The following is a 16,693-nucleotide window of genomic DNA, read 5'->3' as shown; positions in this document are numbered from 1 at the left end:
ATAGACAGTGGGACCAAGTGCACCCTCAGCAAATTTGTAGATGACACCAAGCTGAGTGGTGCAGTTGATATAACTGAAGAAAGAGATCCCATCCAAAGGGACCTGGACAAGCTTGAGAAGTGGGTTCATGTGAACCTAATGAGGTTCAACAAGTCAAAGTGCAAGGTGTTGCACCTGGGTCAGGGCAATCCTGGACATGAGTACAGACTGGGAGAAGAAGTCATTGAGAGCTGCCCTGCAGAGAAGGACTTGGGGGATCTGGTGGATGAAAAGCTCAACATGAGCCAGGGCTGCACCAAAGGAGGAGTGGCCAGTGGGTTCAAGGCAGGTGATTGTCTCCCTCTACTCTGCCCTTGTGAGGCCCCACTTGGACTACTGCATCCAGGTCTAGGGCACCCAGCCCCAGGAGGATGTGGGGCTGTTAGAGTGGGTCCAGAGGAGGGCCACAAAGATAATCAAGGAGCTGGAGCACCTCTCCTATGAAGAAAGGCTGAGAGAGCTGGGGCTGTTCAGCCTACAGAAGAGAAGGCTCTGGGATGACCTCACTGTGACCTTTCAATACTTAAAGGGGACTTACAAAAAAGATGGAGAGTGACTCTTTGCTCAATCAGATAATGATAGAACGAGGAGTAATGGTTTTAAACTCAAAGAGGGGAGATTTAGATTAGATGTTAGGAAGAAATTCTTCACTTAGAGGGTGGTGAAGCACTGGAACTGGTTGCCCAGAGAGGCTGTGGCTGCCCCATCCCTGGAGGTGTTCAAGGCCAGGTTGGATGAGGCCCTGGGCAACCTGATCTGGTGGGTGGCATCCCTGCCCATGGCAGGGGGGTTGGAATCTTTGAGGTTCCTTCCAATTGAAGCCATTCCATGATTCTATTATAGGCAAAAATGTTTCCCTTTCACCAGCCTTGGTATGTGTCAGCACCTCACGAGGACATACTGCTAGCTAGGGCTGCCTAGGGAAGGTTTTTATTTTCCTTGGTTGCCAACAGGTCTTGCTACTTTTTATCTGGATTAGATGTATAGGTGGGGAAATTGTGGAAGAGCTGCATGCAGAGGTAAATTTACAGAATAGGCATAAAAGGGAATCAATAGGCATTGTTTCAGCTTGCTAAAGTAATTGGAGGTTTTTGTGAGACTTGCAGGACAGAGAACCAATAAGGAGCACTGCAAGGCCAGAGGAGTAACTGGGAATTCCCTTGGAATCTGCCCTAGAGGGGAATAGTTATTTGTGAATTCAAAGCAACCATTACATCTGTAGTAATGGCAAGGTACTGCCAGCAGCAAGATCAAGATGCATGTTGGGCTGATAGTGTTGCTGGCAGCCTCCGTCTCAGCCGTCTCGTGCCAAGATCCCAGGAGACGCAGGGCTGAGGGGAGCTCTGGCACCCAGCTTCCTCACCCCGTCCTTCCCGCGCGGCCGCTCGCCCCTGCACCACCTCACCCCGTCGCGGAGGCTACGTCAGCAGGCCGCGGACCGGAGGGCGAGGACGCCATTTGCGCATGCGCGGGCAGCCGCCCCGGAGGTGGCGTAAGGGGGCGGTGCCGGTGGCCCCCTCGCGGCCTCCTTTGTGCGGGGCGGCGTGGCGCGGCCGGGGCGATGCTGTCCGGGGGGAAGAAGGCCGCGGAGGCGGCGGGGGCCGGCGGCGAGGGCGGGCCCGAGGCGCCGGTGCCTCCGTCCGGTGCCGCGGGAGCGCTGGGCTCCTCCGCCGAGGGCGGCGGGACGGCGGAGCGCACTCCTCGCAAGAAGGAGCCGCCGCGAGCCTCTCCCCCGGGCGGTCTGTCCGAGCCGCCCGCCGCCGGCGCCGCCCCGGCGCCCGGCGCCGAAACCACCGGCATCGCCGAGACCCCGGAGGGTCGCAGGACCAGCCGCCGCAAGCGGGCCAAAGTAGGTGGAGGGGTGGGGTAGGGGTAGGGGTAGGGGTAGGGGCCGGGGTCTGTCGTGTGCTGGGCGGTGCTGGACTGGGGAGGGACCTGCGAGTGCCCTGTGCTTCAGCTGCGCCTCAGCTTTCCGTAGGCGAGGTGGGAGAGTTGGGGCGACGTTTGGGTAGAGGTGAGGCTTAACTGTGAAATCTATACGTCTTAAGTAGCTTCCAATAATTTAGGCTCCCGCTATGCGATTTTTATGCTTTCCTGAACGTAGGAGAACATTTCTTGTTCGTTAAACTTCTATTTGGAAACATTGTTGCAGAAGACTTTGAAGAATTTGGGCGTGCCCACAGCTGGTTGTTTTCGATATGGAAGCTGAAATTACTTCTTAGAGACTGTTGTGCTGTAGCATGGAGTGTCTTGCTTTTCAGAATATTTACATGACGTGGTAGCCAGACTGGTCCTTTGCATGTAGAAACTGCCAAAAGAAGTTAAACTGGTACAGCCTCGGAGGTAGCATACCTGGATTTTCCTTACTTTCTAGTGCTCTGTTAGCAAGTAAGAATTCATTGTTTATGATTGTGTTTTGGTGATGCTTCTCTGCATTGACACTATCTGTTAACTAAGGACGTTAATCTCTTGTAGCATGGTATTCCCATAATCACTTCAAGTTAGCACAAGGTGTCACTGTATTACTCAGTGTAAATGTTTCTGTTGTGAAATCAGTTGAGGAGCTTTTCCAGCTTGATTGTTCTCTGAAAGCTGTGGGAGCTCAAGGAAGAAGGGAGACTTAAGAGGACTTTGAGGCAGTTAGTTTCTGTTTGGTTTCAGGTACCTGTGATGCTGTGAAAGAGAGCAGATAATTGAGTGTGTTAGTGTTTTACTGAACTTAGGCTTTGCTGTGCACACGCTTTCCAATGTTGCTTTGATTTGTTCCCATTAATGCCCTTCCGTAATGATCAAACTCTGTAAAAGTGAAAGACTTGTTATTCTTGTGATGAGAAATGCAGTGTTCATCTCATGGTAGAAGCTGACCTGTAGGCTGTTGTAGGGACCCTAGCAGATGTTTTCTGTTTAGTTTTCCAGTGGCTGCATATTTTGATAATCACTTTTTTCTTTTCCAGTAACCAGGGAAATTTAGTAGCAATATACAAGACTTTTTTATTTTGAAAAACGGTTCTTGGAAAAAGCATCTGTTTTTAGTTTATCCTGGGATTTCCACGTTCATTTTAGGTAGAGCAACCTTTTTTCTGAAACTAGTAATGTTATTTCTTTTTACTGGAGAACAGAACAAAATATGTAGCTGAAGAAGGCAAGTGAGGGTTATCTTATCTGTTACCTGAATCTTCACTGTATGTGATCAGATGTTTACTCCATTATATCCTCAGAGGGTTATCATTTAATTATTTTGGCTCTTAGATTTAAACAAGAAGGCATGGGAGCAGAGAGGGAAGACATGATTGGAAGACATGTAGTGGAATGAGATAGGCACAGTCCATCCCACGTGCCTGCAGTTACAACAACTCTCTTCATCAATGGAAGAGCTACGGAGTGGGGTGCGGATAGCTCTTAAACATAAGATTTGTGTTACCGAGTTTTTTTCAGGCTGGTAGACAACTTTTTGATAGCACTTCTTAATTTGCATTTTGTTTGAACTCTGCATGTTTAATATCTGCTTTGTGGTCAGGTACTCAGTAAGTTCAAAACTAATCCTGAATTATCATCAGTGATCCTGTTTTGCATTGTATCTTCTCCTTGGCATTCATTTTAGTTCTGTAAGTTATCTCTAGCAAAGCACTTAGACTAAATTTGCAGGTGTGAGTGGTGCTGTGGTAGTCTCTGATACCCCCTCTGAAGTATGACTCCTGCATCTTGAAGTCTTAGTTGAGAGGTGGCCAAATCCAACATACAGTTTTGAAGAGACACTGCAAAACTGGAGCGCTGGAGAGAAATGTAGAGGTGCATTTTTCAGAATTTGATTTATGTGGGGACACTAATGAGAAAAGCTAGATGGCATTGTAAATTACAGCAGTAAAAGTATTGGAGAACCAGAATAAGAGAGATCAGATGTAGTCTGGTTGTGGGTTGTGTTTTTTTCTTGTTTTTTTAAAGAGGAAGCAGAACTATAAAGTATCTGTGAGCTAGCCACAGCTTGTTCTAGCAAGTAAAAGCTCATCAGCTGAAAACAGGAGAGAGGTTTTTCTCTTGAGCCACCAGAGTGACCACTCTGGACAAGAGGCAAATGTGACCCTCTTAACCAGGGGAGGTTTTCCAGTAGATAGAATATGTGTGTAAGCTATGTTTCTGGGAACATGGCTTCTGTGGGAAGAACTGTGTACAGTTCTTATTAGCCTTGTCTGACAGATAAATTCAAATTATAGATGGGACTCATCCAATTTTTCACCCTTGAGTTTGACAGAGAAGTGAAGGTAGGAGAGAAAACTACAGACGTTAAATCATGAAGCAGACTTAATGGATGCATACAGACTTGCCTAGATTTTAGGAAAAACGCTTCCTGTTGGACAGTCGAGTGCTGAAGACAAGTTCTTTTAGTGGAGATGAAAACATGGAACCTGTTAAGCTGTCGAAGACCTGTATAACATGGTGCCTGAGATAAGACTCTGGACAAGGTAACTCAGGCCTTTTCTTTGAGTCTGTATGCAGCAAAATTGCTTACGGTGTTCATTTTATTATTGGACTTGCAGACATCTTCATTGTGTTTATGGTCTGTTGTGCTTTCTACAGGTGGAGTATAGAGAAATGGATGAAAGTCTTGCAAACCTATCAGAAGATGAGTATTATTCTGAAGAAGAGAGAAATGCTAAAGCTGAGAAAGAGAAAAAGCTGCCGCCACCACCACCACCAGCTCCTGCAGAAGAAGAGAATGAAAGTGAGCCAGAAGAGCCATCTGGTAAGTAAAGAGAGACCTTCTCTTGTAGTACTATATATGTGTTTTGTTGCCAGAAATAAAGTGTGGCCATGTGCAGCGTGATGAATCCCATGTCTGGTTTTGATTGTTCTATGCTTTTTAGTTTTCTGTCCCCATGTGTGGAAGGAGGGTAAAAATGTGGAAGAGTAGCCTAAAGAAGATGGTAATGTGTGTAATATAATCCTAAACTAAGCTGAACCTCTCATACTATATTCTTGTAATCCTTATTGATTTGACTTTAGAAGCTCATTGACCAGAATAGCTGCTCTGGCACTTATCTGCCGCACTGGCTCAAGTGCAAATGTTAATTTATTTGAGAGAAATAATGTTAGATTTATTAGGGAATTGCTGTTCAGGAGAGCTGATTTAATCCATAGAGATTTTTGTGGCTTTCAGTTATGGATCTAATGTTAATTTCTGGTTGGACACTGCTTAAACTTCAGGACCTTCCTCATTACCTTTGACAGAGTTACAAAGCTTTGCTTTACACTGGAAAGGCTAGTCTTGTTAATGAAGCAGTTATTGTTTTTTATGGTATTAGCAGTACCCTATCCATTCTTTAACTCTGTTGTATTTACAGCTACCACCATTTGGGCTCAAGTTGATGTATCATAGTAGTGTTCACAAAATCATGCTCTTGCAAAGTTTAGCTGTCAGTTTTCACAATATAATGTATGTGCTCATTGGTTTTAGATGGTAGTTGAAATCTAATAGTTGAACTTTTGCTGGTTAATCACTGATGTGAATAATTGTTGGTCTTCTGTTCTGCTCTTAATGAGCTGCTTTTTGTCGGGCAGGTCTGAGCATGTAGACAACGTGACTGATGTCACTTTGGAGATACTTACCGACAGTCTCAAGAAATACATTAAAAATCACAGTTGTTTTCTTTTGAAACTGATTTAACTAATTATTTAGCCTAGACTTTGCGTTTACTTCATGAGATATAATATAACATTCTCCGTGTATTTTTCATGTGCCATTTTGTACTTAGAAGAATGATTGTTTAATTCAGTTTAAGGCATCATCAATGCAGGACTGCGTTCTTCCTTGTGAAGGAGGAAACATAGGCAGTGATAGGCTCATGCTGCTTTGTACATACTACAGTCCGTTAAGCAGTTGTTCTGCAGGCACCATGTTTAGTCACCTATATGAAAATCAGTTTTAAATCAGGCCATATATAGATGGCTAGAAATAACACAGCTTCAGGTCATTATATCCTTGCTAGAAATCATGAACATATGCATGTTGGAGTGATGTAGGACCAGTGTATGAAAGAAGACAAATTTTCAGTTGTCATTCCGTAGTTACTCTTAATGTGTTGTTGAAGGCTTTTGAAGGCGTGTGTGTTAGTGTTTTTTGTCTATTTTCTAAAATGCAGGCATCAGAGCATCAGCTCATCTTACACTGAATGTTCAAGTATGTTGAAACTGGTTATTTAAACGTTAGCAAGAAAAGGCATATAATCTGCTGTGTATTCTCATAGAAATAATAAGTGAGCTTTTCTCTCTGTCACTTCCTTGAAGCAAAAACAGAAGTGTTCAATAAGAAATAATAAATAGGATATTAATGCTAGGGCTGGGCTATATTTTGAAAATTATGCAAGATACAAAATACAGCTTGTATATTACTGTTCTTTTATTCTCAGTGCAGGCTGTAATAATTTAATTTGTGTATAAAGCCTGCCAAACTACAGGTAATGTGGTAAGGATGTAAAGCTCTTGTGTTTTAAGTTGTTACCTTTTGTGTTCAAAGTGCAACCATAAAAATGTAAATGTTAACAATAGCTGGTATTTCATTAGTCTGTACTCATAGTCCGCATAAGAAGCAAAGTTAAGTTTCACACTTCAGGTCATAGTGAAATGTTGGTCGTAGTGGGGTTGGGTTCCATTAATATGTTCAGCTTTGGTGAACTACAGATGTTTTGGTTATGCAGATTGTCATAGTCTGGATTTGCAAGATTTGCTACACATTAAACAGTATTTCATGATTAATATAAGTTAATTTACTTTAAATCTCTACTTTTTTGTTTGGGAAATATTCTCTGATAGTAAAAAAATAAAATAAAATAAAATCACTTCTGGTGCTGAATGACATTTGAGTTCTTGTTTGCCAGTAGCCCTTTTGAAATTGAGGAGTTTTCTCCTTTTGTTTTTGTTTTTTTTTCCTCTTCTAAGGATCTTTTGTTTGCCTCTACCAAATTGGATTTTCATTTTTGTCCCTCCTGAAGTTTTCCTTTACCAGCTCCTGTCTTAAGTTTTGTTAGTATTCTTACTTTCTAGCGATCTTGTTTCTAGCTGCTGTCTTCCAAAGAACTGTGAACCTAAATATGGTTCAGATTTGGTGGTGCTTTGTCTCTGCCTTTTCATCTGAATTGTCCATTTTCCTATTGAGATTTATTACTTGGTTTTAGCCATCCTTTGCTGCTATTCTTTATTTTTACGCAGTGGATGATTGTATGAAGTGGACTAAAACAAAGTAGACTCTTTTCCTGACCTTATTCCAGGTTACCGTTCAGTTCGTGGTCCATTATTCTGTTGCCTTGCCTCTTTCAGCAGATTCTGTTCCTGCAAGTCATGCTTAACTGCAATAGTTTGGTGTTAAATGGATTATTAGTTTGCTTGCTGTTTTGTTCCTTTGCAGGTGGAATATGATTTTCTTAGTGGGAAGGAGGGAGAATCTGAGTGCTAGTGTGCCTTGTTTACATGTTTCCCTACTCAGACTGGATAGTGCTTAGAATTTTTGAAGCAAGCAGTAGTTAGTAATATTTTTTGACTTAATAACAGCTAAACAATTTCCTGTGTTAACACAAGAAAATATTGACTTCTTTTTGTAGTGATACTAAGCAATTTTGTCCCCTCTACTCACTGTCTGTGATAACAAATGCCACAGACTGATGTCTGCATCTTTGCAATTCCTTAACTTATGAAAGATGAAAGTGTAACTTTTAGTGTAATGTAATGGCTTATGCTGGAGTGTAAATATTGATGTTCGATTTATTTTCTTGCAAGAATGGAAGCAGGTCCTGTAATGCTGGAATAAGCTCCCTGCAAAGTAAAGTACTAAAGATGTAAGTGAAGTTAGGAATTTGATCTTGCTGTTGCAGTTGCATTAGTCTAGAGAATCCCGATTCTGACAGGGAAGCCTGTCAGAATGCAAATATTTGTCACAATCTCTTTTGTGAGTCTGAACTTTCCTGCTAGTAGGGTGTTGCTAATAAATTGCTTTTGTTCCTCTACTGTAACTTAGTGAAAATGGCCTCCTTGTTTCAGAGCCATATTAAGCAATATGGTAGACAATCATTTTAAAGCTAATTAAGATTTTAGAAGCCCAGTTCTTGAAATTGTAGTGCCCTAAGGCACTCAGTATACTCAGTAAGTCTGTGGGGATCTTTACAGAATTATACTAAAACTGCTTGAAACCTTGTTTATTATTTTACTTGTAGGCGTATAATGTTACAGCATGCTAGATGTGCATCTAGATTATCAAAGTATGAGAACATTTGGTTCATTAGCTTAGATTAAATTAAACCATTTTTATATTAAGTTAGGGTATCCCCTGAGAGCTTTGAATTATATTTGGCAAAATTGTTCTCCAATCCCTAGCTGTGGAGTAATCTTAATGATTGTGTATTCAGCCTCAGCTTAGAACTTGCCTTTATGTGTTTGAAGATGGCACTTTGAGTGGTCATGGTCTAGGAAGTGACCGTTTGCTGCCTTGAGTTCAGAAAACACCCTGCTTCCTGACTGTTAAAGCACTTGGTTTGAAGTAGCCTTAATAGAGGTGTAGATGGGTGAACAGTACTCAGTGGGCTTGGTAGTGTTCCATGGCTTTCTGTTCTCTGGAGGTGATGATGTGACCAGTATTTGGTTGTAGACATGAGTATCACTTATGAGCTAAACTGGGAGCTAGCTGCTTCTGTGAAGATTAGCAGCATGAAGAAGGCTATGTATATTAGCTTTGTTTCTGTAGACATCGCAGCTGTTTTTAGAAATACTCTGTTCTAAGTTGTGTTGGAGTCCTATCAAGGCTGCTGTTTAGGATTTACAGTCAGGCTAAGGTAATACAGAGGCTTGTTCAAATCTTTCAGATGAGTGCTTCGCCTTTCCTTGTGTCTCCAGCTCTGGATACATTGAAAGGCTGATGTCTTTCAGTGGTAGGTATTGATTACATTACTGATCTGTGGATCAGCAGTATTGACATATACTTGACTTAGAGGTTGTGTTTGTTAGAGTATTGCTGGTTTATCGAGGGCTCTGAAGCCAAGGTTCTGAACCTTTCATATAAAGTCCCTTCATCAACCTTCAAGGAAAGGTTTTGTAGCAAGGAAGGAAGAGGCTCTCTTCAAAGTAAGAGGCTTTTCAGAATGGTTTGAGCTATACCCTTGCATATGGGGAGATGCAGGAGTCTCAAGGGAAAGATTATCAAATTCTTATGGTTCTGATAGTATCCATCTACCCAATCTTGGCAGTTAGAAATGTAATCTTGTTATTCAAATCCTAGCCATTAATGAAGTTGATCCTAAGTATTTGGCCCCTAGGAATGCTACGTATTGTGTACTTTTTTATTTCCTGAACAAGTCTGATGTGAAGGATCCAGTAACACGGATAACACCTTAGAAGACCACAGAGTTTGGTGCCCCGGACCTAGGTTCATGAAGATGGGATTCTCAGAAAATGGGTTTAGTTAGTTGGTGAAATTTAATACCTAAAACGCCAACTGCCGGGCCTTTATGTCCAATATGGTTTAACTTATGGAGTAAGGTCCCTGAGTTCTCCTCTTTCCTTCCACAGGGCAAGCAGGAGGACTTCAAGACGACAATTCTGGAGGGTATGGAGACGGCCAAGCATCAGGTGAGGGTGGCATTTGATGCTTGCCACTTAGGAGCAAGAGCCGCCAAGCTAGGGAGTGATGCTTGCAAGTGCGCATGGGTGTGGGTGTCCAAAACTTAGCAAGAGGTGCAGGAGTTGTTTACTCACCTGTTTTTTTTGTTTTGTTTTGAACAAACAAACAGTGAGGGGTATTTTTCAAAAAACAGTTGAGGTCTGTAGTGAATACAGAAAAGGACACTGACCTATGTTGAAATGTCTCAGGCCGATCTCTCATCCCTCCTTTCCTCTCCATGTTCAGAGGAGTCCAGACATGCAAAACGATAATTCTTATTTAGACAGTTTTTAACAGAATATTTTAGAAAAGCCCCGGGCTTCAGCACAGTAGTCTCTTTTTTGAATTTACTGAAAAAACATAGCGAGCAGTACCTTTCTTTCCCTCTCTTTTTTTTTTTTTTTTTTTTTTTTTTTTTTTTTTTAAGGGATTGAGTTTGGTATGAATCCCAGTGGTTAGCCCAGGAGATCTATCTGTTGGGGAGGTCAGTAGTCTGCTTTTCAGTGGACTGGGTGGCAAATTGTGTTCAACATTTGATCTAAGTACTGATGTCAGCAGTATGCACTTGCTGTTTAATTCACATAATTGATATCCTTACTCTTAGGTACTTAGATTGCTGCTGAAAATCATCCTCGAGCTCTGCCACTTTCACTGTCACATGAGGAATGAGGATTAGGGTTTTAAGCAGAGGAGTTGAAGGCTCCAGAACCTTTTCTGTACCTTTAAGATGTTCTTTTTGAAGCAAATGCAAATTGAGAAAGTTCATGTGTGTGTGCATCCTTGCTGTTTATGTAAAGGAATCTATGTTTTGGTTCTTACCATTCATACAGAATCACTCATCACTCACACAGAATTTCTGAATATTACAGATTGTGGACTTGAGGATGCGTTGACTATTTCATTTTTAGGCAGGCACTCACTGCTTGGAAATCATGCATAATATGCATTACATACATACGCTGAGGGTTTGCTTTAGTAATCGACTGATTCATTAGCCAAATAACTTTCCTTTGGAGTGTTTTTCATCTGCAGATGTTTCAGTAAGTCTTTAAATGAGCAGTAGCCCTAAGGATTTCTTCTGTGGGGGGAGAAAGACTATCAAAATTTCAGTACACTGGTTGCTGATACTGAATGTCAGGAAGTGTTAAGTGTGTGTGTGAATGTGTGCAGAAGAGTTGATACTTGAGTCTAGGCAGAGCCATTCCTACGCTCTTTAATAACTTGCCTGCCCCAAGGAAAGCATATGCAATTCTGAACTTGTACTTCTTTTACCATGTTGCTTTTGTGAAATGCAAAATAATAAGGTGGGGGGGGGGGCAGGACAGGGTGACTGTTTTATCTGCGTGAAAGTCATTTAACTTCAAGATGTGTAGTTGCAAAATTAAATTCGAGGACATTTAGTTTTTAACATCTTCTGGTGGTTGGATAAATAAAGTGGTCTCTTTGCTCATGATACATAGGCTTTTCCTAAATTCGTGTGTCAAATCCTGTTTTGTTTTTTGTCTAAACTCTGAATACCAGCGCTCATCTTGAGCTGTTACTAAGATTTTTAGTTTTACAGTTTGGGTGTAGTCATAAAAGGTGTGAATTTAAAACAAAGAAAAAAAAGTAAAAAGAACCAGAGTTTTCTGCTATTTGGTCACTACATGGCAGTTGATACTTTTTAAAAAGTATCTTGAGAATGCCCATTCATTTTAGCATAAGCTTGTAGAGTGAGTCAGTTAGACATTTTCAATCTTCCTTTAATTGGCCATTCTCTAAAAAGTGTGCTGCTGAGCTTTTTGCTAACAATTCACAATCAGTTCATGATGCCTTAATATCTGTTATATTAAAAATACCAGAGAATGGTAAACTTTGGTTTGCATGTAATGTTATAGAGATAATGGTTCAGCATATACATTCATATGTAGGTATTTGCACATTTGGTACAATGTTAGACTGAAGGACAGATAAAGGGATGAGGATTGTCTGTTACTGGAGAAGCTGAAGCTAGCACTGCTATGCAGTTCTCTTCCATAGCTGAATGTTACTGTCCAGAAGCATTACTGGTGTGTCATCATTTCCTATTATTAATTTCAATTTACTTTCTTGCAGGGCTTTATAGCCTATGTTTTTAATTTCCTCTTGTCAAATTCCTATAAATAACTATAGACAGTTTTCTTTACCTTAGGCCATCACACAGCTAGTTCTAATCTTGTGAGTAAATTTTATTACCTTCACAAACATTTTCTTGCTTACTTTTTTTCTTCACCTTTGGGAAGTAAAAATGCTAATGGTGTGTATGGTTGCACCAGAACCAAGGAAGAGAATTGCTGCATTTCCTCAGTACCGTGGCATGGACATCTCTGCACTTCAGACTTTAAAACAGGTCTCTTGGTTAGTGGAATACACACTGTGAGCTTACATATTCTGTGACTACAATTTTCAACAATTTCAGTTTCAGCAAATGATCTTAACCTTGCTGCATTACTTGTGTTCTTTTCCCCCTCGGGATGTATTGGCTTATATCTTTCAAGACCTCTCTTCTGTCTGTCTTGATCTTAAGTTACTTCCTTGGACATCTGAGACTTACATAGTTCTTGCTGTATTTGACATCTCAGTATTTTGTTTTGCTCGCTGTGCCTGCAAGATTCGCTCTGTGCTCCATTTGTGCTGTAGCACTTTATGCAACTGTAGTGCTTTATGCCTTGGTTTGTTGCTTTATAACATTCTAATGAGATTGGAGCATGTAAGGTACATAACTGCATTATTAGTTCATAGCTAGTATTTTTGTTTGAATTATGAAGCATACAGGTTCCTTTATGAACAAAGTCTTTTGACATAAAATGTCTACTCTGTTTAATATTATTTTACACGTGGAGCATTTAACATGAAAAGGTAGAAATCTGTTGCTGTTTGTAGGTAGTACTTGAGGAGGGGAGGGGTTCTAGGAATAGCACAAGTAGGTTTATATTTCATTGCAGTGCACGTTGTGCATATATATAAAAATGCAAAAGAAGAACCTAAGATGGATTCCTCTAGCTTGAGGAGAAGATCAGTGCAAATGAAACCCTTGGAAACCAGGTGAGAAGGGCTGTTGTGCTTGTATCTTATAGGTCTTTTGGTTTTGAATGGGCTCCAAAATGTTTTTCATACTCTGACAGAAACTAGAAACTACACAAATGAAGGACAGCATCTAAAACAGCTATGATTTATTGTTTTTTGCTGTCTTTGCGTTCTGCCGTCCCCTTTTACTTTTCAGGTTGTTTTTGCCATAGCATAGCTTTTTCATTAAGCCTAGACAATATCTGTAATTCAAAGAGTTGTTGATGTGGGAAGCAGCATGTCCTACAGAAACAAATAAAAGGATTAAGCGAAAGCATGTCATGAAATCAGCCACCATGTCACCTCATGGCTATTCTAGATACCTTAGCTAGGAAAAGTAGGGTAAAAAAAATACTCATGTAGCAGTTCCTTTGCAGTGCTTGTAGACAACTTGTCTTTTTATTGTAGGTGTGGAGGGCGCAGCTTTCCAGAGTAGACTTCCACATGACCGTATGACATCTCAAGAAGCAGCCTGCTTCCCTGATATAATCAGTGGGCCACAGCAGACACAGAAGGTGTTTCTGTACATCAGGAACCGCACCGTAAGTGTATTGTGAAAAGTATTGATGATAAAGGTATAGGGCATTTGTGTAGCAGTGTACCTTGCAAAGAGTTTTTTGGCAGTTACCATGTCTAATAATTAGTAGATGTTTGCGGTGGTGGTGGTTCATTTCTGGCATCCTGTCATGCTCTTAAGTTGTTAAAGAAGGTATTACCCAGTCCTCGATTAAGGCAGTGCTCTGAAACAGTGTAAGTAATCTATAGTGTATTTACAATATCCAAAACATCGTCATAATGACATCAAAACTATGTGATTGAGCTCCTACAGCTTTTAAATAGCAAACAAATAGAGCATTCATACCAGTTTTCTATTTTTGGTCACAGCTTAAAGTTTCAGTAGGATACTTGTATTATTGTTTAGAATAAGGCAAAAAGTAAACCCTCTCAGCTTTTGCTTATTTTTTTTTTTACTTTGAATTCTGTTGCTGCACTCAGACATCAAGTCAGTTGTGTTGCTTATTCTCAGGAATAGTTACTTTTCAGTTGGATTTCATAAGAGTTGTCTCTGAACAAATGAAAGTCTGCTTCTGAATGTTTGTAGAATCTCTGCTTGATGTAAAACTTCCATGCTGCTTAAAAACAGAAGGAAGATACAATGTTAATATAATTAGTTGGAGAGTTTATTCAAGCAAGCCTGAAGTTTAAACCTTAATAAAACTTAAACAGTAGTACTGTCTCTGAGGGTGATTCTTTTAAATTGTGACAGTGTTTTTAGATTCCTCAGTATGCAAACAAGATTCAGCACTTTCCCCTGTACTTAAAGTGTTTTAGAAAACACAGTATTAGAAAAATCAATAGTAGGAAAGAAAAAAAAAAAAAACTTTTAAATTTTTTACTGGTACCAGAGAGAAAACAACTTACAAACCACTTAATAAAGCCTCATGCTGAAAATTGAAAATCTTTGGAAAAGCAGCCTTTCTTGACCATAAGACAATGAAATTTTTGTCTGTGTTCCCATCCTTTTTTTTTTTTTTTTTTTACACACTTGAGATTGTGATGCCCCTTGACAGTCAGTTAATGACAGTAGCATCCAATTCTTGAAGAATTATTCAGTTGAAATTTAGGCATTGTGGACATCTTGCTCAGAGTGACTTCTGACTTTCCAATGAAAGTTCTTCTAAGTTCTAGTTCTAACTGAAGTTGTAACTTTTGGAAGGGAAGTCATGAGACATGTTTGTGAAGACCACTTAAGAAGCAGAGTCATCAAAATTCTAGTAGCATTAAAACAGACTAAGGGAAGCCAAAAAATTTGAATAACAGTTTGCACAATGTGTACAGTGATAAATCCCTTTAAAAACGCATCAGAAACAGAAGCCTTCCACTGACACTAAGAAATTACTAGGATTTAAAGGAATGCTTGGAAGGAGAATTTTCAGGGTTGCATTAGCAAAAATGTGTCATTAATCTTCTGACCTTAATTGCTATGGAGGAGATCAGAGAAGTTCCTGGGCAGGAATCCCTTTCTTGATTGGACTTGAGTGGATCTTCTCCAGTCAGGCTAGTAGAGGTCATAGAATAGCAGATCAAGTGAGTGGTAGTATAAACCCAGTGCCCAGCAGGTCTGTGGAAAAGCTATGAACTGCAGCATGTGTCCTCTTGCTTATAGCTGGCACACTACCAAGGAATTCGAAAATATTGACAAGGGCATGAACACTCAGTTCCAAGGAGTTAGACTAGTGAGTCTGGTATTTCCAATGGTAACAAATGTAGAATCGAGTGAATGACCTGGTTGGTGAAAATATAGTTTGGAATGCTAACGGTAGGCTTTGTAAAGGAAGGTCATGCTTTTATAATCCACCTGAGTTCTTTGAAGGATTCTATACGAAAGTGGGCAAAGGAGATCCAGTTAATGTGATCTTCTATATCCCCTGGAGCACCTCTCCCCCCATGCTGTGAAATCCCATGCTAAATTACTGTTTGTTGAAACAGGTCATGCCTTTAGAAATATTTTAAGGCCTGCACTGGTCAGCGTATTCATGAAGGTTTAGTTTTAAAAACTAAAACTTTTAAAAGAGATGGTCATTTGTCACACATACCAAGTTATTTTTAGGTCGTAAAATTTGCAGCTGCAAAAAAATGCTGAAGTCTTTTATGTGTAACTGCACATAAGTAATATAGCAATTGAAATCAATTTTAAATAAAAGTAAAGTTACGTGGACAAGGGAAAGTAATTGTATATATACATAGCGATTTACATGTATAAATATAGGTTATGGTCTTTGAACTCTTCCAATTGAGAATGAAATCTTAGAGTTCTGGTATGTAATACTATGAAATAGATTCACAATCAAAAAGGAACATCATTAAATTACTTGGTAATAAGTAGAAGTTATATGCTGAAGATAAAATTTGCCACAGTTGGCCTCCCAAATTATATGGAAACTTTGTTCTTCATTATGTTTGTATAATCTCCATTTTGTGTTATCTATGAAAAGCTAAGAAGTTCACTAGTGTAATTGTAGAGAAATACACAAAGAAGTAATCTTGGAATGTAAAATGGTGTGGATATGCTATGTATGACCTAGAGTTACATTCTGAACAGCTAAATGTGCTTTCAGTGTCATGGAGTAGTTCTTAGGGAAATGAATTGTGACTAATTTTATGACTCTTTCTAGCATGAAATTATGTTTATTTTGCACTGGCAATTGTAATTCTATTTCTGCTTTATTTTGAAGTGTAACTGTCATCTAAAATTCAGTAGTGTCCTTAAGAGTATGTTTTAACTTTTGGTTAGCCCTGAAGCAGTCTGGCAGATGGTCTCAATGATCTTCATTAGATCCCTTTCAACTGAACCGTTCTATTCCCTGTATGTACATGGTCAATATATTCCATGCTGTTGTCTTATTTTTGGATGCTTAAAGATCTGAGATAAATTGACTTAATTAGATGACAGTTACTTCTGTAGCTTTACAAAAATTTGAAATTCAATGCTGCAAAGTCAGATGCTGGTTAATATTGCTGGCTAATGTTGCCAGCCCAATTAAAGTATCACACAAAATACTGGCCATGCAAGTGGAAACACAGAATCATAAAACAGTTTTGGTTGGAAGGGACCTCAAAGATCATTGGGCATGGACACCTTTCACTAGACCAGGTTGATCAAAGCCCCTTCCAGCCTGGCCTTGAACGCTTCCAGGGATGAGAGTACCCACAGCTTCTCTCGGCAACCTGTTCCAGTGCCTCACCACCCTCATAGTGAAGAACTTCTTGATATCTAATCTAAACTTACCCTGTTTTTGTTTAAAGCTATTACCCCTTGTCCTGTCACTGCCCTCCCTGACAAAGAGTCCCTCCCCAGTTTTTCTGCGGCCCCCTTTAGGTACTGGAAGGCTGCTGTAAGGTCTCACCACAACTTTCTCTTCTCCAGAC

The 16,693-nt window shown here is 40.2% G+C and overlaps 1 protein-coding gene across 2 annotated transcripts in view; it reads left to right on the top strand.

The window, feature by feature from the left end:
* Positions 1–1,531: 1,531 nt before the first annotated feature.
* The window catches only part of KDM1A (lysine demethylase 1A), a 57,829-nt gene continuing 42,667 nt past the window's right edge, over positions 1,532–16,693 (top strand). Inside the window, exons 1-4 of one of the 2 annotated variants that reach the window (XM_027443712.3) lie at positions 1,532–1,888; positions 4,615–4,780; positions 9,589–9,648; positions 13,172–13,305. In XM_027443712.3, the coding sequence (XP_027299513.1) occupies positions 1,601–1,888; positions 4,615–4,780; positions 9,589–9,648; positions 13,172–13,305 (648 nt within the window). In that variant the 5' untranslated portion in view covers positions 1,532–1,600. The remainder of the gene's footprint in view (positions 1,889–4,614; positions 4,781–9,588; positions 9,649–13,171; positions 13,306–16,693) is intronic. The other variant, XM_027443713.3, reaches the window with a different exon arrangement.

This window comes from Anas platyrhynchos, chromosome 24 (assembly GCF_047663525.1).
Source record: "Anas platyrhynchos isolate ZD024472 breed Pekin duck chromosome 24, IASCAAS_PekinDuck_T2T, whole genome shotgun sequence".
In the NCBI taxonomy this organism is placed as follows: Eukaryota; Metazoa; Chordata; class Aves; order Anseriformes; family Anatidae; genus Anas; species Anas platyrhynchos.
The sequence above is the reverse complement of the archived record's forward strand: the minus strand, read 5'-3'. Positions and strand labels throughout refer to the sequence as shown.